Source organism: Nelumbo nucifera, chromosome 1, assembly GCF_055504915.1.
Source record: "Nelumbo nucifera cultivar China Antique chromosome 1, China Antique-T2T, whole genome shotgun sequence".
Taxonomy (NCBI): Eukaryota; Viridiplantae; Streptophyta; class Magnoliopsida; order Proteales; family Nelumbonaceae; genus Nelumbo; species Nelumbo nucifera.
In genome coordinates, this window is record NC_142649.1 from 1,044,720 (window position 1) to 1,069,631 (window position 24,912).

At 38.8% G+C, this 24,912-nt stretch overlaps 1 protein-coding gene across 3 annotated transcripts in view; it reads left to right on the forward strand.

The window, feature by feature from the left end:
* HINT3 (histidine triad nucleotide-binding 3) overlaps positions 1–24,912 on the forward strand; it is a 59,475-nt gene that overhangs the window by 2,713 nt on the left and 31,850 nt on the right. For all 3 annotated transcript variants that reach the window (XM_010243210.3, XM_088902035.1, XM_010243211.3), the window contains exons 2-3: positions 2,365–2,420; positions 23,214–23,271. In XM_010243210.3, the coding sequence (XP_010241512.1) occupies positions 2,365–2,420; positions 23,214–23,271 (114 nt within the window). The remainder of the gene's footprint in view (positions 1–2,364; positions 2,421–23,213; positions 23,272–24,912) is intronic.

The following is a 24,912-nucleotide window of genomic DNA, read 5'->3' on the forward strand; positions in this document are numbered from 1 at the left end:
TATGAGGGGATAAGAACCAATTCAGTCTTTTTTTCTGAAGCAAGTCCAAAGTTTTGATTTTTTGGAGAACCACTTCCCAACAAAAAGCCCTCACCTTTGGAGGTACAAGAGCACTCCACACTTCTTTTATAGGAAAAGAGTAAACTAAATTGGAAGAGTGCACTAAAGCATTGAAGAAAGAAGAGCATGAAAAACATTCTATTATCAGGACAAGAATGATTCAGAAACACTGAATTTAAAAGGGAGAAAAGATCATCTGCCAACCCTATTTCTGACTCCCTCAACCCTCTACTGAACCCTAAATCCCACGCCTCATTAGAAACACGAAAGGTAGAGATGATTTTAAATTTGTTCAAGGACAAGGAGTAGAGGGCCAGGTACCTATCCTTAAGAGGCTGGTCCCCAACCCAAATGTCCTCCCAAAAAAGGACCTTATTACCCGGATAAGCGTCATACCTAATGAAAGGAGAAAAGGCAGGCAAGATACCAACAATGTCTTTCCACGGAGAGGAACGAGAAGCCCTTAGGTTGATACTAGCATCCCATCCATTTTCTGCCAATCCATGTATGCTTTCTATCACTCTATGCCACAAACTTTCTTGCTCCTTGGGAAATCTCCACAACCACTTACCTAAGAGTGCTATGTTTCTTAGACGAATATTTCCAATCCCTAAATCCCCTTTGTCTTTTGTCCTAGAGACCATTTCCCACTTCACTAGGTGATCCTTTTTTGATTCCCCAGGTTCCCAGAGGAAATCTCTCATTACTTTTTCCAACTGATTTGCCACCTTGGTAGGCACTTTGAAGGTAGACAGGAAGTACATTGGCAAATTTACTAAAGTTGACTTAATTAAAGTGATTCTACCTCCTAAAGAGATGTAATTCCTCTTCCACTCTGCTAGTTTCCTCCTTTGAGTTTCTATTTTCATTGAAGATTCTTTGATTTCTTTCCTTAGTTGAGAGCATATGTTGATACTGATTGGGTTGGTTGTTCAGACACCTGTTGTTCTACTACTGGATGGTGTGTTTGTATAGATGATTCTCTTATCTCTTGGAAATGCAAGAATCAACAGACTGTCTCCAAGTCCTCCACTAAAGCAAAGTATAGGACAATGTCTTCTGTGTGCAGTGAGATAGTCTAGCTACAATCACTATTTATGGATCTTGGCATTCAAATTCCTACACCCACTCCTCTTCATGTGGATAATACTAGTGCTATCAAGATTGCATCAAATCCTGTATTTCATGAGATGACTGAACATATTGAGGCAGACTGTCATTTTATCTGAGACATGTTTCTTGTTGGATCTATCTCCCTTCCTCATGTTGCCTTCAATATGTAGATTGCTGACATCTTCACGAAGACTATGACTAGATCCTGTCATCTTTTCCTTGTAGGCAAACTGATGCTTATGTCCACACATTAGTTTGAGAGGGATGTGAAGAGACTTGACATATTCTATTAAGATAGCCTTGTTGTATATTGTACATGTGTTTTATCCAGGGGTGTGCATTTGGTTTATTCAGTTATCGAATAAACCAAAATTTTAAAAATCAAATAAAAAAAATGAAAATTGAACTGAAACCGAATTATAGAAAAACCAAAATAACTGACATTGAAAATTTTGGTTCGATTTTCGGTTATTTCAGTTGAAACCAAATTTCAATAATATATATACTATACATTATAACATATATAATATATATTATAACAAATTATGAAATTAAATTTCATTATATTTATATTAATATAGAAATATATCATATATTATATATTATATGTTATATGTTATATGTTATATGTTATATGTTATATGTTATATGTTATATGTTATATTTGGTTAATTTGGTTTTTTTCGGTTAATCGAATTTCTAATTCTAAAAACCAAAACTGAAACCGGAATATTCAAAAACTGAAATAACCGAATCAAAGTAACCAAAACTCAAAAATTGAACCGAAATTGAGATTTCCAGTTCGGTATTTTGGTTTTAACCGAATAATGCTCACCCCTAGCTTTATCTAGCTTTATTTCTTTCAGCCCTGTAAGGGCACTTTTGTAATTGTACATAAAATATAATCCTTAATATATTAGAGGCCTTTTGACACCCCTGAACCTGTTATCTCTTCTGTTTGAACTAGGCGTTGGCAACATTGAATAAAAAAAAAAAATCAACTTGCCAAGTTAGGGCGTCTATGCAAGGCAGCATGATAGAAAAGTTTTTTTATGCTATTATGGTATGTTGATGGTTTTCTATTGAAAGGTTTAGACCATATTATTTGCTCATTGTAAACAGCTATACGTTTTTGCATTTGTGCAACATTGGTTTACTATTGATTCTTTATTTCACTTGATTTGTACACAGCTATATGAGGATGACATATGCCTGTGCATTTTGGATTTAAATCCACTCATTCATGGGTAATGTACTTCTTCCTAAGATGCAATTCCAATATCTGTCCTTCTGGCAAGATGGATTATCTTTAATTCACTTAAGGTAGGACTTTTATTGTCTAGGAAATTCCATTGTTCATTTAAATATGCCATATCAGTCACTGCTAGATGCTCGTTGAAGTATTTTTATTCTGTAATAGAAATATTTTGTTGATAGGGAGAAATGGGGGGGGGGTGCAATCATGAAAATCCGAAAGAATTTCAAAGGGAAAACCAAAAATTAGTAGAGCTGGACAATAGAAGTTAGTCCCATTTATTATTTTTAGCCTGTTTGGTGGAGTCATATGACCAGGTATACAAGGATAATTTTACTACCATGTGTGGTTGCATATGTAAGTGAAATAGAGTCTGATGCCTCATACTTTTTTAGCTTTCTCCAAATTCTTCTCTTCTTCCTTTCTCTCTTTTATTTTCTTTTAAATCTGAATCTAAACACTTAAGGAAATAAAAAAAGTATGCAAAAAAAATTCAACACCATCATGACATCAATTATAGATGTTATGAAGAAGGGGAATTTACATGGTCTCACAGTTCTTTGAGGTGTTGGGAATGGAGGTGTTCAAATGGAAGAGGATTATCTCATTGCTTTTCATACTTCATAGCAAAAATATAATGAATCCAGGAGAAGTTCTCTACTTACGATAATGAATTTTATTGCATAGTTTGATGCATACAATATTGGCATCACTGCTTAGTTTCTCAGGAATGGGCTTGGTTCTTGGGAAAATATCACTTTGTCATTAGACATATGTCAGGAGCAGAGAATATAATAGCTGATGCAAGCCAAGTGGTGTATATTTTGAGTTCTATGTTTGTGCAGGTTGTGGGCTTTGATAACTTGAAGTCTATATATTGGTGCAATGATGTTAGCATTATTCATGCCACTATACAAGATGGTCACAATCTCAATATCATAGTTTTTCCATCCATGATGGTTATTTGTGTCTTCTACATATGTCCTACATGATTATGTTATATGGGAGTTACATGGAGGAGTTGTAGCACATTCTAATAGGAACAAGACCATAGCTATGGTAATGGGTCACTTTTGTTGGCCTAGTCTTAAGGCTGATGTTGATTGTATGGTTAAACAACTTAGTGTTTGTCAATTGGGTAGAGGTAGAAAAAAGAGCATAAGGTTAGATACTCCTTTGCTGGGTCCCTTTTAGATTTGGCAAGACATTTCCATGAATTTTGTCCTAGGCCTTCCCAAGACAGCAAGAAGGCATCATTCTATTTATGTTGTGTATTGATAAAACTTAGGAGTAGCTCCAATAACTGATAAAATGAGGGAAAGTAAACTAAGATGGTTTGGACATGTGCAGAGAAGAGAATTTACAGCACTAGTATGAGGAAGTGATCTATTACATGTGAAAGGGGTCAGGTGCTCTAAAAGGAGAGACAAAGTGATGGGAGCACTAGAGCAGCAGTGGCTTGGATAATCTGGGACTAAAGAATCTGAGGATATTTGATGATAAGGAAAGAGGTAGAGATGCTGTGGTTGAAGTGATAGCTATAAGGGTGGCACATTGGGTGAAAACTTTGAAAATATTTGCAGATTTTAAGACAGGATTTCTTCATATCATGGGGAACAACTGCTAACATTGCTTCTAGAAGACCTATTGTAACTGAATTTTGGTCCCCTCCGGATGTTGGGTGGAAGAAACTAAACTTTGATGGTAGCTGTTTGGGAAACCCTGGCCATCGGGCATTGGTGGGGTAATAAGGGAGGAGAATGGAAATATCATTGCCATGTTCTCAGGCCCTATCCAGCATGGTGATGTGGTGAATTCAGAACTGAAGGCAGCGGTATTTGGTGTTGAGAAAGCTAAAGAGTTGGGGATTAACAGGTTGATTATTGAAGGGGACTCAAAAGTTGTTGTAAACTGGCTGAAAAAAGAGGAAGGAGCAATCTGGAGATTAAGAAATGAGTTCAGGTGCTTTAAGCAGGCTTCTAAAGATATGGAAATTCACATAAGATGGATTAGAAGATCAACTAATAGCATAGCTGATGATCTAGCTAAGTGAGGAGTTCAAAGGCAATCTATGTTCTGGTCTATGTTATTGCTAGTGGGATATCCTTTGGGGTCCTTTGGGGCTTGGCTGTAACTAATGAATTTCTTTGTTGGGTTAAGCTTGGGCCTGTATTGTAATTAGTGGGCTTTCTGTGGAGTTTTTGTCTACCCACAACTTCTTGTTGTACACATTCTTTTAATTAATGAATCTTTTCTATGTTGCTGATCAAAAGGGGGGGGGGGGGGGGGGGGCTAGAAATGATCTAAGGGCAGGCCAAAAAGGACATGGGTTGAGGTAATGAGAAATGATTTAAGGGCCCATGATTTAACAATGGGTATGGTATTTAATAGGAAAAATGGTGGAACATGATTCATGTAGCTTGCTGCTTGCTATAAGCAGCAATCATAACCATATCTACATGAAGTATTTCATTAGAGATGAAGGGTGGAGTTTGACAACACAATCTTTCTTATTGGAGAATGGAGATCAATTGCATTACAATGGTCTTTGTGAAGAGTTCAGGTAGGTTAAAATAAAGATTTTAGCTGCTAGAGTCTTGCCTAGCAGTTAGATCCAGAAGAATTTGAAGTTGAAAGATGGAAGAGTGGGCAATGTTGGTGGTGTGAGGGTTAGAAGATTAAATGCAGGCTTGTTCATGTTTATTTTTAACAAGAAGGAAGATGCAAAGGAAGTTTTAAAAAGTGAAACTCAAAGTCCATGCCAAAATCCAGAGCTTAGAGTTGGGAGATAGAATCAGTTAAAGTACTTGAGATTCGAGAAGAAGAAGAGGAGGAGGAGAAGAAGAAGAAGAAGAGAGGAAGAAGAGGAGTTTGTCGAAGAAATCAGGTATGTTACTGTTCACTCCCGACGAGCTTTCTTAATATTTTTAAGAAAATTACAAATGGGCCCTTGAAAAGGCACCCGAATACAAAAAAAGGACGAAAGGACATAAATGCCTTTACATTAATACTCCCCCTCAAGCTGAGCATAGATATTTGTCATGCCCAGCTTGTTCAAATTGTTGTCAAGCTTTGTAGAGACACCTTTAGTAAGACAATCAGCCAATTGATCTTCAGCCCTCACAAAAGGTAAACAAATCTCTCCACTGGAAACTCTTTCTCTAATGAAATGCCGATCAACCTCTATATGCTTTGTACGGTCATGTTGAATAGGATTGTGGGCTATGTTTATGACTGCTTGATTATCATAATATAATATCATTGGAGTATCAATCTGCACTCCCATTTCTGTCAACAAGTTCAACCATAACAATTCGGAAACTCCATGAGCCATAGCTCTATACTCTGCCTCTACACTAGATCGAGCCACAACTGATTGTTTCTTACTTCTCCAAGATACAACATTACCACCCACCAAGGTACAATAGCCAGAAGTAGACCACCTATCATCAATAGAACCTACCCAATTAGCATCAGAATAAGCCTCTACCTTGAGATGCCCATGATTAGAATACAACATCCCTTTTCCTGGACATCCTTTTAAATAGGCTAGTATTCTATTCACTGCATGCATATGAGATGATCTAGGCTTGTGCATATATTGGCTAACCACACTCACAGCATATGATATATCTGGTCTAGTCAAACACAAGTAGAGAAGGCGACCGACAAGTCTTTGATACACAACTTTGTCAGGAAGGACATCTCCATCATCAACTCCCAACTTATGATTGGGATCAATTGGAGTTTCAGCTGGTTTACAATCCAATTTCCCTACTTCCTAAAGTAGATCAAGGACATATTTCCTCTGAGAAATATAAATGCCTCTCTTTGACCTTGCGACCTCAATCCCTAGGAAATACCGAAGATTTCCAAGATCTTTAATTTCAAATTCAGTATCAAGAAAAGACTTTAGTTCAACAATTCCAGAGATATCGTCCCCTGTAATAACAATGTCATCAACATATGCTATCAACATAGTCACTTTTCCATTTGCTCTCCTGATAAACAAGGTATGGTCAGCTTGAGATTGAGAAAAGCCAATTTTTAAGGTAGCTTTTCTGAATCTGTCAAACCAAGCTCTAGGGGACTGTTTAAGGCCATAAAGGGATTTCTTCAAATGACAAACCTTTCCTTCACTCCCCGGGATGTTCACTCCAGGAGGAAGTTCCATGTAAACTTCTTCCTGAAGGTCGCCATTAAGCAATGCATTCTTAACATTCATTTGATACAAGGGCCAAGAATAATGGGCATTAAGAATAATGATAACTCGAATTGAGTTCATCTTGGCTACTGGAGCAAAGGTTTCCTGATAATCAATGCCGTAAGATTGAGTGTAGCCTTTTGCCACAAGTCGAGCTTTATACCTTTCAACTGAGCCATCAGCTTTATGCTTCATTGTGTAAACCCACTTGCATCCAACAGGAACTTTGCCCATTGGAAGAGAAACAATTTCCCATGTCTGATTTTTCTCAAGCGCCTCCATTTCCTGGTTCATAGCATCCTTCCAATGAGGGAACTGCACTGCCTTAGTAACATTGTGAGGGATAAAAACAGAAGCAATGGAAGAGATATAGGCACAATAAGAGGGAGATAAGGTATTATAAGAGACATAATTTGAGAAAGGATATTTAGCACATGTCCTTTTTGCTTTACGAACCGCAATAGGAAGGTTAAGGTTAGAAACCATACTAGGAGGCTCAGTAACAGGTTCACCGCAAATATCAGAAACAAGAGGAGGTTTAGAATCCAGATTACCTGAGTCCGGGAAGTCAGATTGTAATGGACATTCAATCTCTGGAGTCATCCTCTTTTTTCGTCTAACGAACCATTGGTGCCAAGACCGAGGAAGAGGAGGAGGCACAGGAGGAGTATTACTACCACCACAAGGAGGAAGAGGAGAAGGAGAAGGATCGACTATACCATTTACAGCTGGAGCAGGAATCGGCATACAAAAAGGAGTCCGATCTTCACTAGCATTCTCCCCCTGAAGAGAAGGACGAGAAGAGGAAAAGAAGGGAATAGAATCAAAGAATGTAACATCTTTGGACACATACCTTTTTCCAGAGTGAGGGTCATAACAACGGTACCCTTTTTGGACTGAAGAATATCCCAAGAAGACACACTTAATAGACTTTGGATCAAATTTCAACCTGGAAGGACTCATGTCATGGAAAAAACAAATGCACCCAAAGACCTTAGGAGGAAGATGGAAGGTATCCTCATCGGGAAAAAGGAGCTGATGAGGAGACCGGAGATGAAGGGTCCGCAAAGGAAGTCTGTTAATAAGATATACAACTGTTTGTACAACATCCCCCCAAAACCGAGTTGGGACATGCGTTTGGAATAACAATCCCCTTGCAACTTCAACCACATGTCTGTTTTTCCTCTATGATACCCCATTTTGTTGGGGGGTACAAGGACATGAACTTTGGTGAATTGCTCCTCTCTCTTCAAGGAAAGTTTGTAACTGCTTCTCAAAGTATTCCTTGGCATTGTTAAATCTAATAATCTTAATCTTCTTTTCAAATTGTGTCTCCACCATATTAAAAAAGCCTTTTATAATTGAAGGAACTTCATCTCGGCTCTTCATCAAATACAACCAGGTATATCGCGAGTAGTCATCAACAAAGAGAATAAAATATTTATAACCACCCATACATGGAATAGAATAAGGTCCCCAAACATCAATATGTATTAAATGGAAATCAACATTACTTCTCTTGTTACTTGCAAAATATCTGGTTCTACATTGCTTTGATAGTTGACAGACTTCACATTGTAGACCAGAACTAGACAAGGACTCAAACAGACTAGGAAACAAAAACTTTAATGAACCAAAAGACACATGCCCAAGACGGTGATGCCACAATTTTAATTGACTTAGTTTTGCATCATGACAGGACTCAGACTGACACATTAACCCAAACTTTGGAGACTGATCAAGAAGATAAACTCCATCGGCTTCATGTCCACTGCCAATCATCTTCCTCGTACTCAGGTCCTGGAAGACACAATAAGATGAAAAGAATGTTACAGAACAATTATGAGACTTTGTAAGAGAGCTAACAGATAAGAGATTTCTATGTAGTTGTGGGACATGGAGAACTGATTTCAGAGAAAGGTTGTTGGTAAGTTTAACTTCACCCAAACCCGAGATCGGGGTCTGAGATCCATCAGCAACAGTAATCTTGCCTTTCCCTGAAAAAAATTTATACGTGGTAAAGTAGGAAGGTATACTAGTCATATGATCACTGGCTCCTGTGTCAATTATCTAAGAGCTAGAGGATGAAGCATGACACACAAGTGCAGTACCTGATTTTGCAAAGGCACTGGAAGGTGTATGTGGACCAGCAGATGTAGGCAACCCACTCTTTTCAAGATGGAGCAAGATGCCTCTCAATTTTTCCATTACATCAGAGGTGTCATGAGTAGATTCCTGAGCAGAAGAACTTCCCTCAAGCATGTGAGTTTGAGAATCATGACTAGCTATAGCAACATGAGCATTTACCTTCTTTCCGGTTTTAAACTTCTCAGGCTATAGGCGGGGGCTTAGTTTCCAACACCTATCCTTGGTGTGCCTTGGCTTCTTGCAAAATTCACAAACTACATCTTCAAGTTTACTAGAACTCTGTTTGGGTTTTGTAGACACAAGAGCTGTGTGCTCACTAAAAGGAACTTGCATCATGGCAATCCTCCTACTCTCTTCATTCTGTACCAAAGAATATGCCGTGGAGAGCGACAAAATATCAGCACTAAGGATGTGTTGCCTGGTGAAATCATAATCGACATTTAGTCCAGCAAGAAAATCAAAGACTCGATTTTTCTCAATGCACTTCTTGTATTGTTCAGCATCAATAGGATCCTTCCACTCCAAAGCTTCTAAATGGTCCATTTCTTCCCAAACTGATTGTAAGGAAGAGAGATACATGGCCACCGATTTCTCCCCCTGTCGCATATTACATGCTTCTCTCCGCAACTGATAGATTCTAGCTGTGTTCTTCGCTTGAGAATAAGTTGAAGTTAACCTATCCCAAATGTCCTTAGCTGTTGGAAGGAACATATAGTTGCAGGCAGTGTGAGGCTACATAGAGCATACTAGCCATGACATAACCAGCAAATTATTCTGCTCCCATTTGGAATAATTTGGATATTCCGGCTTCGGCTTAGCTTCCTTGCTGGTAATAAACCCGAGCTTACCCTTTCCTCCAATTGTGAGCTTAGCTGATTGAGTCCATTCAAGAAAATTTGTTCCATCAAGTTTTACAGTAGTAATTTGCCCTCCAGCACTGTCATTACTTCCCGGGAGGACATAGGTAGGTACGTACACATCCTTGTGTGAATCCATTGATCACCACCCCTCTAAAAACACTTTTCTCACCAACACCACAATCTTCCAACACTAGCTGAACACCCAAACACCTTTCCTTGAAGGTTAAACACGGGCTACAATAATAAACAGAAGAAAAGAAGGTGCTGGCGGCAAAATAGGGGAAGAAAAAAATTCCCAAAAATAATTTTAGGGCTCCAAAAAATCTGAGACTGCTTCCTGTAATCTCAGAAAATCACCACGCTTCAAACGCAAGTAGGTTTAATAGCAACCAGCCCACCATGCGAGCATGCAAACCCTAAACTCCAAATCTGTAATTTTTGCCAATTTCATCTAAAAATCCAAGAAAAATGTAAAATAGCTTCAAACCTCCATGAAATGTATATCAAAATTCCTCTAAAAATGAGGCGCATCAAGGGGTGTCAAAACCGTAAATGAACGCCGCCGACTGTACGGACTACTGACGTCAACCGACGGCGTGCTGACGTCAGCAGGTTCGTCTGTTAGTCACGACTAGCGGCGGATGCTCTCCTTGATCTTCCAATGCTCTGATACCAAGTTAAAGTACTTGAGATTCGAGAAGAAGAAGAGAAGGAGAAGAAGAAGAGAGGAAGAAGAGGAGTTTGTCGAAGAAATCATGTATGTTACTGTTCACTCCTGAAGAGCTTTCTTAACATTTTTAAGAAAATTACAAATGGGCCCTTGAATAGGCGCCTAAATACAAAAAAGGACAAAAGGACATAAATGCCCTTACATTCTCAACAGAATCCAATGGTTGGTTAGTTTAGGGATTTGTTGGGAAAGAGATTCATTTGGATCAATGTGGTGGGGATTCCTATACATGCATTGTGTACTTTTTTTTGATCAATAACAATTTCATTAGTCCAACATAAGAATAATTACAAATAGGAAGACAAACACTCTTATCTTCCAAATACAACTTGGGCCCTCAAGAAAGAAAAGAAAAAGAACAAGAAGAAACAATAAAATTACAGCTTAGCCCAAAACATTGAAACCCTTTCTACCCCTTGTTTAGCTAATCCATCAGCTAAAGAATTAGCTGATCTTTTAACCCAACTCATCTTAACTTCCATCTCCTGCACCAGCCACTTAAATTTCCTCCTCTCATTGCTGTAATTCCATAATCCATTGTTGTCTTTATTCAGCCACCCTATCATCACCTCTGAATCCTCTTCAATGATGAGTTTTCTGATATTCGTTTTCTTAGATTTCTGAACTCCTTCCATAATTGCAAAGATCTCAGCTCTAAGGGAGTCACCCACTCCAATTGGGCCTAAGAACAAGGCAGAAATGACCCCATTCTCATCCCTAAAAACACCCCCAATCCCTGATTGTCCAGGATTCCCCCTACTACTCCCATCAAAGTTCAGTTTTAAGAATCTAGTAGGTGAGGGGGTCCAAGATACACTCATTACTGACTTGGTCTATGTGCAGTTTGCAATCTCACCCCACTTCCTCAACATGTCACCCACTGTGTAATCTGTGAATAGCTCCAAGGATTTCAGCCACTGTACAACCCTAATATGGATGATAGCCCTTAGTTCTTCCGCCCCTCTCTCAACTTCTAAAAAGATCCTGGAATTCCTTTCTTCCCATAATGACCAGCATACTGCAGCCCTTAGTCCTCTCTACATAGTCCTTCCCCTTTTCATACACCACTTGAAAAAAGAAGGGGAGAAAAGGCTCTGCATGTCTGATGGAGGGTTCCAACTACACCCAAAGAGGGAAAAAGCCCACTCCCAAATTGACTTCGCAAATTGGCAAGACACTAGTAGGTGAGAACCAGCCTCCACATCCGCTTTGCAAAGAACATACCAATGAGGTGACAAGCAAGTATTGGGTCTCTTCTTTTGGAGCAGATCACTAGTGTTGAATCTTTCTAGATAGGCTTCCCAACAAAAACTACCAACCCTAGGAGGAATTGGTCTGCACCAAACCTCATTAATAGGGAATGGGGGGTTATAGGATTGGTGGACTGACTTAAGACTTTGAAGAAGGAAGCACAAGAAAAAGAGCCAGTGGGGGTAGGGGTCCAAATTCTAGAGTCCACCTTAGTGGGGTCTAAGAAAACATTATTGAAGTTCGAGGAGGCTCGAAATACTATCGAGGTCTGAGTCCCTCATAGCCTTTCTCAGGCCCAGGTTCCACCCAAGCCTAGAAATGGAAGAGGAAGGGGTGGTGAAAGAAGAAACTGGCTCATTTTTAAAATCAAATGGAGCATACAAAGAAGGAAACTAGTCCTTTAGAGGGGCATTCCCCACCCAAGTTTGTTCCCAAAATTTTATGGAGTTACCTGAATTCAAATCGTACCTGATAAGAGAGGAGAATATTGGTAGCAGATCATGAATGGCTTTCCAAGGAGAAGTGCTTGTGGTTCTAGCTCTGATTCCAACATCCCATCCGTTGTGCTCCAGCTCATGTATGCTTGCCACTATTCTAGCCCATAGCTTCTCCTGCTCCAATGGGAACCTCCACAACCACTTCCCTAGAAGGGCCATATTCCTTTTTCTAATGCTCCCAAGCCCCAACGCACCACAATTTTTACTCCTGGTCACCACCTCCCAGCTAACTCTATGATCCCTCTTCTCCTCTCCCGGCTCCCAAAGGAAACCTCTCATCATCCTCTCCAATCTGCTAGAAACCTTCACTGGGATTTTGAACACTGCCAGGAAATAAATGGGTGTAGTCCTTCCACCAAGAGAAAGGTAATTCTTTTTCCAAGAGACAAGTCTCTTTTCAAATCTTTTCACCACCGGGTTCTAGAAGCTCTCTCTCTTAGGGTAATCACCTAATGACAACCCTATATAATTCAATGGCCAACCTGAAATTTCACACCCTAGCACTTCTGCACTTTCCCTAATCTCTCCCTCCTCCATATTCACACCCACTATACAGCTTTTCCCGAAGTTTACCTTCAAGTTTGACATTTGCTCAAAGAGTTGTATCACCAGTTTCATGTTCCTGATGAAACTCACATTACCTCCTTCACAGAACAGAATCATATCATCAGCAAACTATAAGTGAGTGAGAGAGGTTTCCTCCCTTCCAACTCTCCAACCTCTAATGAGACCCCTCGAGTTTGTTCTGTGAATCAATTTCCCCAGAATGGCTGGAAAGAAATCTGCCACTGTCCCATTCACTAGCACTGAATAATGACAATTCCGAACACAACCCATGATCCATTTGCACCATCTAGCCCCAAACCCAAATTTGGTAGTCCACCAAGTCATAAGCCATTTCCAGATCCAACTTACAGACCACTCCCTTCTTTTTATCCTTGCATTGTGTGCATTGTGTACTCAGATGCTCAAGGTGGTTGCTAACACTTATGGGAGATTTAGGAAATACGATCATTGTAATGGTGTGTGGGATCATCTCCGTTTGGTGAGGATTTTTATGGAGGCTGAAATTTGTGGCTTAACTTGCTTTTCACTTTATTATTGTGGAGGGGGAAGGCCCAACCTTTTTTCTTGATACTGATAGCTAGTTTCAGGGAAAGAAAGAGAAGGTAGGGAATGGAGATGGTTGTGAAGGTTGGGAAGGAGGATTGATAAAAAAATGTAATTGTGACGAAGGAAAAGATATGTTTGGAGGCGGATTCAAGTGCCAAAGGAGAGAAAAGTAGAGTTGGTCTTACAAACTTGGGGGCCTTGAGTTGAAATAGGTCGAGATCCTCATGGTGGACAGATGTGCTGATGTGATCAGATTATCAAAATAGGATGATTGGGTCAAATAATCTGATTGTTTGATTCATGTTTTGGTTCGAGGGAGAAAGTTTGGGTTTGCATGGTATATCACTAGATACATCTATAGAGGCAGAGATGTAGAAAGGAAGGTGAAAGGATTGTGAAAATAGAGAAGGAAGCGAAATACCAGAGAAGGTAGAGGGCAGGAAATAAAATTTGAAGTTCTGATGGTGCAGGAAAGGATCGAGGAAATTGAAGGGTTCATAGATCGTCAGAACTCCAGTGTGCTTCCTAGAAATTTCACTATAAACAAGGAAAGCCGAGTATTATTGAATCTTCAATCGTGGTGCTTTAGGAAGAAAGAGCATCAAAGGGAACTGCATTGCATCAGGAGAGGGAAAAAGTAGCTGGAGGGTGGAAAGCAATTGGAGGTGGAGCTTCAGGCTTTTGGAGGTAATTGGGGAGAAGAGGTTCTAAAGGGAGAAGGGAAAGAAATTGTAGGTGAACTTTCTCCCACCATATTGGGTGTTGGTGAATTAGTAGCAAGAGCAAGTTTAGTGGAGGGTGGGGAGCAGGTAGAAATTTTCTTTGGGTCTTCAAAAGTAAATAGGGAGGAAGATGGGCAAGAGGGAGTCAATTTAAATGACTTTGGATTTACCCATGATGATTCCATACATAATGGAATGTCTGATGGTGGCTCAGATGGGTTGGAGATGAGCAGTTCAGAAAACTATGTTGAAGTGTTTATTGGAAAGTTGGGTAAGGATTTAGGCAGAAAGAGTTTAGGTAACTGCAAAGGTATAGATCTCAGAGAGTCTAGGAGAAAAACAAAGATCTTGCCTTTCCAAGAAACAAAAAGGAGTGAGGAATTTTCATTTGGTTCTTGTAACCTGTAGAGGAGATGGGCCGAATGGCCCATAGACTGTCATTTCATGTTATGTTATGTTTCTCTTTGTTATGGGCCTTATTCTGGGCCCATACTCTGTAATGTTCTGTTTTTTGTATTTTTCTGCCCACTCAAGGGCCTCTCTGCAATTTATCAAAGATTAACACCTTAATAAAATGTTTAGAGTGTTAGAGTGAGGTTAAGTTTGGAACTCTCACTCTCTAACACTCATTGCCGCCATCTCTCTCTCTTCCCTTCCTCTTTTGTTTGTTTAGTTTCTGTTTTGCATCTAATCTCAAACAGTTCCATACATCAAGTGAACTGTTTTCAACTTGGTATCAGAGCGGGTCATTGCTTGGCGTGTCCCTCATGTGGTTCTAGTTCAGCCAACTGCATGAGGAGGTTCTAGGGCTGAATGTTTACAGTCATTCGCCTGGTTCTTGGAGGTCATTGGAGTGTGCCCAAGTTTCTATACACTTGGAGAAGGGTTCGGTGACCAGGAAGAATCAGAGAGCAAGTTTTCCAGCCTGATTTGAAATCAGAAAAAGGGTATTTCGAAGCTAGCTCAGAGAGCAAAGTGTTCGGCCTGGTTTGAAGTTCAAACCAGAGATACTGTAAGTTGTTTTCTCAGTTCTTTGCTGAGTTATTTTGTTATTTGGGAGGACTGTTAAAGCATTCAAAGCACACCTCCATTCGGCCCATTGTTGCTGGACTGATTCTACTCAGAAATTTCTGGGTTATTCTGGAAGTGTGGTTCGGCTGTTATTGGACTTCCAAAACTGCTGAAAACTGATCTAAACTAAGTGGTACAAGCCTCTACTTTAGTTCAGCTACTTCTTGGACCTAGACGGAGTGTTCTTGAAGTGATTTCTGCTGGGTTAACAGTGAAGTGTTGACTGTTGCATACATAGTGTTTGTAAAAAGTCCTCTTAGGTACTGTGGACTGTATTTTTTGTTCTCCTTGGGAAATTATTGTTTGGAACCAAGGATACATATTGTTTGGAGGCCGGCTGGTTGTTCCTTGAAGGCTGAATCAGGGTTTCTTCTCCTTGAAAGTGCTGCCACTGAACTTGGTTCTCACGGTTGTTAGATCTGAACTGAGTTTGTGTGTTGCTGTGTTTGCTATTGTTTCAACCCATTCTGAGTTCTTTGAAATCAGGTCACTTTTGGAAGACTTGCCGAAACCCTAATTGAAGCTGTTAAATAATGGACTTCTCAGAAATTGAGAACAAGAGCACTGCTGAATATGGACATAATTTGGGAACTACAACTGATTCCTTGTTGGCTGTAACTACAGTTAAATTGGATGGAACCAATTATTTGGCCTGGTCACAATTCGTAAAAATTCATATTTGCAGTAGAGGAAAGTGGGGATTTATCTCTGGGAGCAAGAAAGCTCCCCTAGAGGAGGATCCCTCTTATGAGAAATGGGTGCAGGAGAATTACACAGTGATTGGGTGGCTTGTGAACTCAATGCAGCCACAGATTAGCCAACATTATCTGTGGATGAACTCGGCTAAAGAAATCTGGGATAGTGTTGCAGAAACTTACTCCCAGAAGTTGAATGTTGCCAGAGCCTACAAACTGAGAAGTGATGTGAAGAATCTAAGGCAGGGGGAGAAGTCACTTGCAACATACTTCTCAACCCTGAAATCTCTATGGCAAGAGATTGATTTGATAGAGGTTGTGACATGGGATACCCTCAAGGATGCTGAAACATACAGGAAATTGGTTGAAAGGAATAGGGCCTTTGAGTTCTTGACAGGGCTGAACTCTGAATATGACATTACAAAGCAAAACATCTTGTCCAAGGAAGATGTTTCATTGTCACAAGCATATGCTTTGGTGAGCAGTGAAGAAAGTAGGAGGCAAGTGCAGGTTCAAGGAGTCAGTATCAATGATCATTTTGCAAATATGGGAATTAAACCCAAAGGGGTTACAGGAGCTCACAGTGGCACAGGAAAGAAGGAGGTGGTGTGTGAATATTGTAAGAAGCCAAAACACACAAAGGACAAGTGCTGGAAATTGCATCCCAATCTTGTTCCTATCAGATTCCAGAAGAAGAATGATAGTAGAAAGACAGGAAGTGCACATGCAGCCACAAGCACAGATACAGAGGTTGAGTCTACCAATGCATAGTTGGTAGCCACGAAAGCTGAATATGAGAAGTTTGGAAAGATGATCAGCCAGCTTGAAGGTTTAACTTCATCATCCAACCCTTCTGGAAGTCCAGCCACCACCGCATTTGCTCACTCAGGTATAAGGGCTTCTGCTAACCATGCATCCACCTCAGGTAATCTCAAAACCCCATGGATCATAGACTCAGGTGCTTCTGATCACATGACCAACATTTCCACTTTGTTTGTTTCATATGATTTACTTCCTGGTCGTGACAAAATCACCTTAGCTGATGGTTCTCTTGCCCCTATTTCTGGCAAGGGAACTGTCAAGGCTACAGACTCCTTACTCTTATCTTCCACTCTTCATGTACCTAAATTAAATACCAACTTATTATCTGTAAGTAGCTTGACCAAGTCATTGAATTGTTGTGTAACCTTTTTCCCTTCTCACTGTGTGTTTCAGGACCTGAAGTCTCAGAAGGTGATTGGGAGTGGCCGTGAAGCGAATGGAATATACTTGCTCGACACCCTTGGCCAATGCTTTGATCATCCCAAGAATGTTGCTTTTGGTTCTACTTTTCCAGAGTCTGTCAGTCAAATTATGTTGAGTCATTGTCGGTTGGGTCATTTACCTTTTTCTGCTTTAAGTCATTTCTTTCCCAAACTGTTTAAGGGAGTCAATGTGTCCAGTCTCAATTGTGAGTCCTGTCAGTTGTCAAAGCATTGTAGAAAAAATTATCCTGTGAGCAATAAAAGATCCTCTTTTCCTTTTCATATTGTGCACTCTGATGTGTGGGGGCCTTACCACTTATCCTCTATGGGGGGTTACAGATATTTTATCCTGTTTATTGATGACTTTTCTAGATTCACTTGGATATATTTAATGAAATCCCGGGATGAAGTCCCAAGACTTGTGAGGCAATTTCATGAGCTTGTTTTAACTCAATTTGATACCAGAATTAAGGTTTTCAGATCTGACAATGCAAAAGAGTATTTTGAGAAGAGTTTATCCTTGTATCTCTCTGACATGGGGGTTATTCATCAAAGCTCCTGTGTTAGAACCCCTGAACAAAATGGAGTTGCTGAGAGGAAAAATAGACATATTGTTGAAGTTGCAAGGAGCCTTTTGTTTGCCTCACATGTTCCCACAAGATTTTGGGGTGATGCTATACTTACTGCTACCTATCTCATAAACCGTATGCCATCCAGGGTTTTAGGGTTTAAATCCCCCTTCTGTCTTCTTCATTCAGACAAGGATCTCTTCCCAATTCCTCTTCGTGTGTTTGGCTGTACCTGCTATGTTCACATTCCAAGTGTGCAGAGACATAAGTTTGAACCGAAAGCCCACAAATGTTACCTTTGATGAACTTTCTCCTTTTTATGGTTCCTCTCAGGAAGGACATTGTCCACAGGGGGAGAGTCTGTCACAAGTTTTTGCTCTTCCTCTTCCTGTCCCAGTTGACCCTCTTGACAAACCTGTATCCTCACCAAATGAATCAAAGGATGATCAATCACTTCATACCTCTTGTCCTAGTGCCCCTATTTCTTTACCTCCTCGTCCTACCCATAATCCCAAAGTGTATCAAAGGCAGAGATCCAGGAATGAGCAAGTAGTTTCCCTTACAACAGATGAGGCTCATACATTCCCAATCACAGATGAGATAACAGGTACTGCTTCAGCTCCTTTGGAATCATCCTTCCCAGACCTTGATGTCTCCATTGCTGTTAGGAAAGGGAAGCGGAAGTGTATTGTACACTGCATTTCCAAACACCTTTCTTATGACCTGCTTTCTCCTTCATACTTTGCCTACCTCTCTTCTGTTGCTTCTAACCCATTCCTAGGTCTGTCTCAGAAGCTCTTGGGATTCCAGAATGGAGAGATGCCATGAAGACTGAAATGGATGCTCTACATGCAAATGGTACTTGGGAGGTGGTGGATTTGCCTGAAGGGAAGGATCTAGTTGGGTGCAAGTGGGTCTTTACCATTAAATACAGGGCTGATGGAACTATTGAGAGGTACAAGGCCAGACTTGTTGCAAAAGGCTACACACAAACATATGGGATTGACTACCTGGAGACTTTTGCCCCTGTTGCCAAGATGACATCTGTGAGGGTTCTTTTATCTCTGGCAGTTCACTTTGATTGGCCTCTCTATCAGTTAGATGTAAAGAATGCATTTCTGAATTGGGACTTACATGAGGAGGTCTACATGTGTCTTCCTCCAGGAATGTATGGGAAAGATATGTAAGGAAAGGTATGTAAATTGAAGAAATCACTTTATGGTCTCAAACAATCTCCTAGAGCCTGGTTTGAGAGATTTAGAGCTGCACTTGTTAAATTCGGCTATGTTCAAACATGGTTAGATCATACTCTGTTTGTAAAGAAAAGTGGATCTCTAGCAGTGTATCTCATTGTGTATGTTGATGACATTATAGTGACTGGTGATGATGCCTCAGGCATTCTGGCTCTTAAGTCTTTCCTCCGTACAAAATTTGAGATTAAGGATCTGGGAGAGTTGAGATACTTCCTTGGCATAGAAGTTGCCAGATCCAAGGATGGGATTCTTATTTCCCAAAGGAAATATGTTCTTGATTTGTTGTCTGAAACTGGAAAACTGGGTGCAAGACCAGCTGCAACTCTCATTGATATGAGTTACAAACTTTCAGCTTCGGATGGAACTTTGTTGGAAGACAAAGGGGTATTTCAGAGACTTCTTGGGAAGCTTCTGTATCTGTGCATGACTAGGCCAGATATTGCGTATGCTGTCAGTTGCATTAGCCAGTTCATGCATGCTCCTAGAGATACTCATATAGCAGCAACAGAACGGATTTTGTGCTATCTGAAAGGCTCTCCAGGAAAAGGAATTCTATTTACCAAGCATGGTCATTTGAAACTTGAAGCCTATACTGATGCTGATTGGGTTGGAAATATTGATGATAGAAGATCTACTTCAGGGTATTGTAGTCTGGTGGCTGGTAATGTTGTCTCTTGGAGGAGTAAGAAACAATCTGTTGTGGCCAGATCCTCCGCAGAAGCAGAGTATAGAGCCATGGCACATGGAGTCTCAGAATTGTTGTGGCTAAGGTCCTTAATGGAAGAATTTGGGATTGATCATGACAAACCCATGATGTTGTACTGTGATAATCAGGCTGCCATCAACATTGCTCACAACCCGGTACAACATGATCGAACCAAACATATTGAGGTTGATCGACACTTTATTCGAGAAAGAGTCTCCTCCGGTGAAGTGTGTCTTCCATTCATTACTTCTGAAGGACAATTGGCAGATTTTCTCACCAAGGGCATTTCCAAGGCAAGGCTTCAACATGATACTGGCAAGCTGGGCATGATTAACATCTATGCTCAGCTTGAGGGGGAGTGTAGAGGAGATGGGCCGAATGTCCCATAGACTGTCATTTCATGTTATGTTATGTTTCTCTTTGTTATGGGCCTTATTCTGGGCCCATACTCTGTAATGTTCTGTTTTTTGTATTTTTCTGCCCACTCAAGGGCCTCTCTGTAATTTATCAAAGATTAACACCTTAATAAAATGTTTAGAGTGTTAGAGTGAGGTTAAGTTTGAGACTCTCACTCTCTAACACTCATTTCCGCCAGCTCTCTCTCTTCCCTTCCTTTTTTGTTTGTTTAGTTTCTGTTTTGCATCTAATCTCAAATAGTTCCATGCATCAAGTGAACTGTTTTCAACTTAACCAAAGTGTTATCTCACTTGAGAGATGGTCTTTATAGGGTGGGCCCATCTAATAAGTTCAAAGAAGGTTTATAAGATAAAGGTTGGGAAGATCAATACTCAAATTTTTAAGGATGTAGAGAAATACTTGAAATCTATCCAGGAGTGACAACAATTGGATAAGGAGTCATTGGGAGCAAGTATAGAAGTGTTTGTGGGTGATACCAAGGAGGACAATGGAGAAGAGTTAGAGAGATTGAAGATAATGAGGAAGAGGCTGAGAAGTCTCAAGAAACCGTTCAACCTAAAAGCTTAAGCTGTTAGGTGAGGTCCCTGAACAGGTTTTTGTTCTCTAACATGCACCCTCACAAGAAAGCTCATTTGGCTTGAAGCGTGGACAAGCGCAGAACCGCTCATACCTTGTGCTGAATTTTAATTCATTATAACGGGGGCGACAAGGATTGAACACTAGACCACTTTGGTCAAATAGGCTCTGATACCACCTAAAAACTTAATCTATTAGGTGATGCCCTTGAATAGGCTTTTATTCTCTTACAGGAAGCAAGAGGAGGTTGAGATGAACTTTAACCATTTAGATAGAAAAAAAATTAAAAAAGAAGTTGGTTTTGGAAAAAGGTAGTTGAGAAGGAAGTTCAAGTAAAATGTTGGGACTCTTTTTCTTTAGAGGTGAAGAGTTCCAAGTAAAGCATTTTTCTGGAGTTGGAGAAAAGGGGCGAGCTGTTGCTGATAATTCGCTTGGTGAATCTGATGATGTCTTGGAAGAGGAGTAAAAGTTAAGAGTTGCTGAAATTGATATTTTTTAGGATATTAGAATTGAAGGGAGTAGTTGTTGTGAGTATAATGTTGCTTGTTGAGGGTTTTTCTTGTCTTTGATGTTGGAAGGTTCTTTTTTGATTTTTAAGGCTGATAAGATATTGAGAGTTTGTAAGCAAGGTTGGTTTAGTTTGTTGATATTTTGCCATTTTGTTTGATCTCCTCTTGGATGATTTCTTATTACCTTCCTCATTCCTTATTTTTTCTTATTACCTTCCTCGTTCCAATTGATTGCAATCCACTTGCATGGCATGCCTTTAACTATTATATTTAATCATGGTATGAAGTTTGAGTTATTTCTGGGACACTTCAGAATCTTTTTACCATCAAGTTGACATTCTCTCTTCTTTATTTTTTTTCCCGTCCTTAACTTATGACTAGATTGATGTGGTTAATAGGAGTCTTGGAAACTTATTGTGCTATTAGTCGGTGATCATATCTCTAGATGGAAATGTTATCTTTCCTATGGCTGAATTTGCATACAATAGTTAAGTCAACAGATCCATATGGCTAAGTCCTTTTGAGATGGTGATTAGCATAGATGCTGCCATCAAGATGGTCTTTTAATCAACCTAAGAGTATTCTAGATGTTTTGATCTTTTTGAGTAATTTTCAATTTTAGGGGTAATATGTTAATTTTTCTTATTGTCAGTGTGATCTTGTGATAGTTATGTTATTTGTGTCTTATTTAAGTTGTCTTTAAATTTTTATAGTCATCTATTATATATATATTAAAGGAAGGTTGTCAGGCAACAGCCCCCCACCATTCAGACATGTGGCAACCTTAATTTTCTGGAAAAAGCATATGAGAAGTGGGTTGTTCAATTTTTTAAAGAGAAAACCAACCCCTCTGACATGTGGCACGGTATAATAGGTGTCACACATTCAATAACAGTTCTTTACAAATATGTGATAAGTGGAAACTCTCATTCTCAATCCATTCCTAAAAAAATGCAGAAAATGCAAAAGTGGTTATCCACAACCACTTCTACCTACATTTTCAATCAATCTCAGTTAATCATAATTATTATCATAATAATTATAATAATTAAAAAATGTAATTATAATAATTATTATGATAATAAAATCATTACTTAAATACTTAATAATAACAACAATAATTAATTAACTAAATATTACAATACAAGTAATATTTAAAAAAATAAAGAAATAATAATAAAAAATTAGACTTTTTTGCTTAAACAAAATAAAAATTATCAAAAAAATACTAGCCCCGTACTTAGTACAGGGTCATTCTCAAGTAGAATAAGTAAAATAGGAATTATGATGTTTTCTTTAGGTTAAATCTTGCTAGTGGCAATTCTGTAATGTTGATTGAACAGTAACGTCAGACTAGAACCTAAATTAAACCTCACCGTTTCATCTTAAACACTCTAAACTCTTTATAAAACCCTTCACCATCCATAATCCATTAATCACCAATTAAATTCCTTAATTTTTTCAAAAATCAGCAAGATATCCAACTAGATTTTCACTTTAATTCTCACTTTTTAGCGCAACACCCTATTCAATCCAACATTACTTTGTTATTAATTTGATGCAAGGGGGTTGGGGTTTCCATGGTGGCAGACTTTTCAAAGTTCCAGTTGTGGTAACTGAATCAATTTTGTAGTTATAGTTTTCAGGTCTTAAAGTAAATTTGGTGGTGAAAAAATAGGATTAAGGTTTGAGATGATTACTTTAATCAGAATTCAATTAAAAGTTGTAAATTGAATTATTGTTTAATTTAATAAGTAAATTTGAACTTATTTCAAGTAGCAAGCATCTGATTTCTTATACTAGTAATTTTGAGGTTGTCTACATCAGTAATATCTGTGAAAGTAAGATGTAAATTCATAAAACCAGACTGGCTCTGTGTTGCAAGTGAACAAAAATCATTTTCTAAAGCAACTGAAATTTTAACATTCCAGGTTCAGGAAATGCTACTAAATTATTCTGCTTACAATGAACTAAATAGACTTGTATAAAGAGTACAAACTAAGCATTGGGTCTAATTATCTAAATGTGTTACCAAACTAATTCATCAAAAAAAAAAAGTGTTACCAAACTAATATGTGGAACTTTTATGAATTCCAGTCAGACATGGAACCCATGAATCAATTTTATCTGAACCCTAGCAACTTTGTTGGCACCTATCAACCGTATAAACAAAATAGATTGTCTCCTAATTTCATTCTTTGGCCCATTTTGTTTTATCAGGCACTCACTTATTATTCCAAAATCTCATTTTTCATCCTTGGAAGAAACTCCTCCTCCTGTAAGTTTTATCATAAGAAACTATCCATTTCATGGTATTTATATATTCCTTGTTTTGAACTATCTAGCTCAATTTTTTGTCAAAATTATTTTATTCTTCCTACCCATATATGCTATTTGTGGTTATCTTGATTTTGAATATTCTTTTAGTAGGACTGGTTGATGGTTAGCATTGGATAAGAGTTCAGAAACTAAAGCAATTACACTAGTATTCTTAAATTTATATGTAGCTCTACCTGGAAGGGATAACAATATATGCATTCTCAATTCATAACTTCCTTTTCTTTCATGTTCATGCTTCATAAGTGCATTTAATGGGGAATTTTCGATAGGCATATGTTCTTTGTTGCACTTTCAAATCAAAATATTTATATATTGGTGTTTCCTTTTTCAGTGTATACACAATAAGTTTCTTCCTATTTCTGTATTCATAAATTGATGTATATCAGCAATATTATATATGTTGAGAACTCAACTTACCTGTGGAAAAAACTAGCATGTTAGAATAATCATGTCATTTATTTTGTTTTATGACATGAAATGTTAGAATGTTGTAACAACGGGAATTCAGTTATGGGAAATGGGATTGATTCCATTTCCTAAATCCATAGTTGTCAAGGTTTTGACTAGGTGACAAAATACCCCTGGTGAGACACCCAGCCTGAAAGCCATGAATCATGTTGAGGAGGTTCCAACAGCCCCTCATCTCAAATCTGCATTCTTCTGAAAATTTAAACAAGGATCTGTAGGTCTGTTGATAGGTGATACATATATTTCTTTAGTTATTGGGACTGCTGTCTTTTATTTATTTTTTTATGTTTAGATTAGTGGGCTGTTTATGTGTTTATTACTGGGTCCATGGGCCATGTTTCTTTATTATTTTATTGTTGCTGGCCTACGAAGGGTACTGATGTAATTTCATCTTATTGGATGGATATAAAAGATAAAGAGACTCTCTCAAGCCCCATGACTTGAGTCACTTCCTCCCATTCTTTTCTTCTCTCTTCTTCCTATTCCTTTTACCTCTCTTGCTTCTTCCAATCTTGTTTTCTGCATTATTTTTATCCTTTTTATTGCTGAAATTATTCAAGTTGGTATAAGATCACAATCTACAGCTTTGTAGGTGATCTTTATGCAGTCTCTAGACTATCTGACTTCAAATTAATTTATAAAGATGGTTGATCATTGGTTTCTAGTTTGGTTTTTGAAGATTTTATTGTCTTGCTGCTGCACAAGGAGTTGTCTTGGAGAATTGCCCAAAATCAGGAAAAACCAGAGTGAAGAGGGAGTAATTCTTACTTGTGATCAGAATAATCTAACAGGGATTAGTACTTGTCTTTTTCTGGACTTATTAATCATAATGGGAGATTGATTGCTGTTGGAGCAAGATCTGAAATTTTTACTGAGATCAACCACACTTTCTCTAGTTTGTCCTTCTCTTGGGTTGGGGTGAATTCTACTAGATTATTCTTGGGTTGATTTCTTTGAAGTAATTTGCATTTTCTGGGATTGTTCTTCCTAAAAATTAAGATCAATTGTATTTGGAGAGTTTTGTATTGTTTTTGGAAAGATCAATTAGAGAATCTCTCTTCTCTCTTATTCTTGGGTTGCTAGATTCTTCACTAGGAGCACCTTTGTGGTA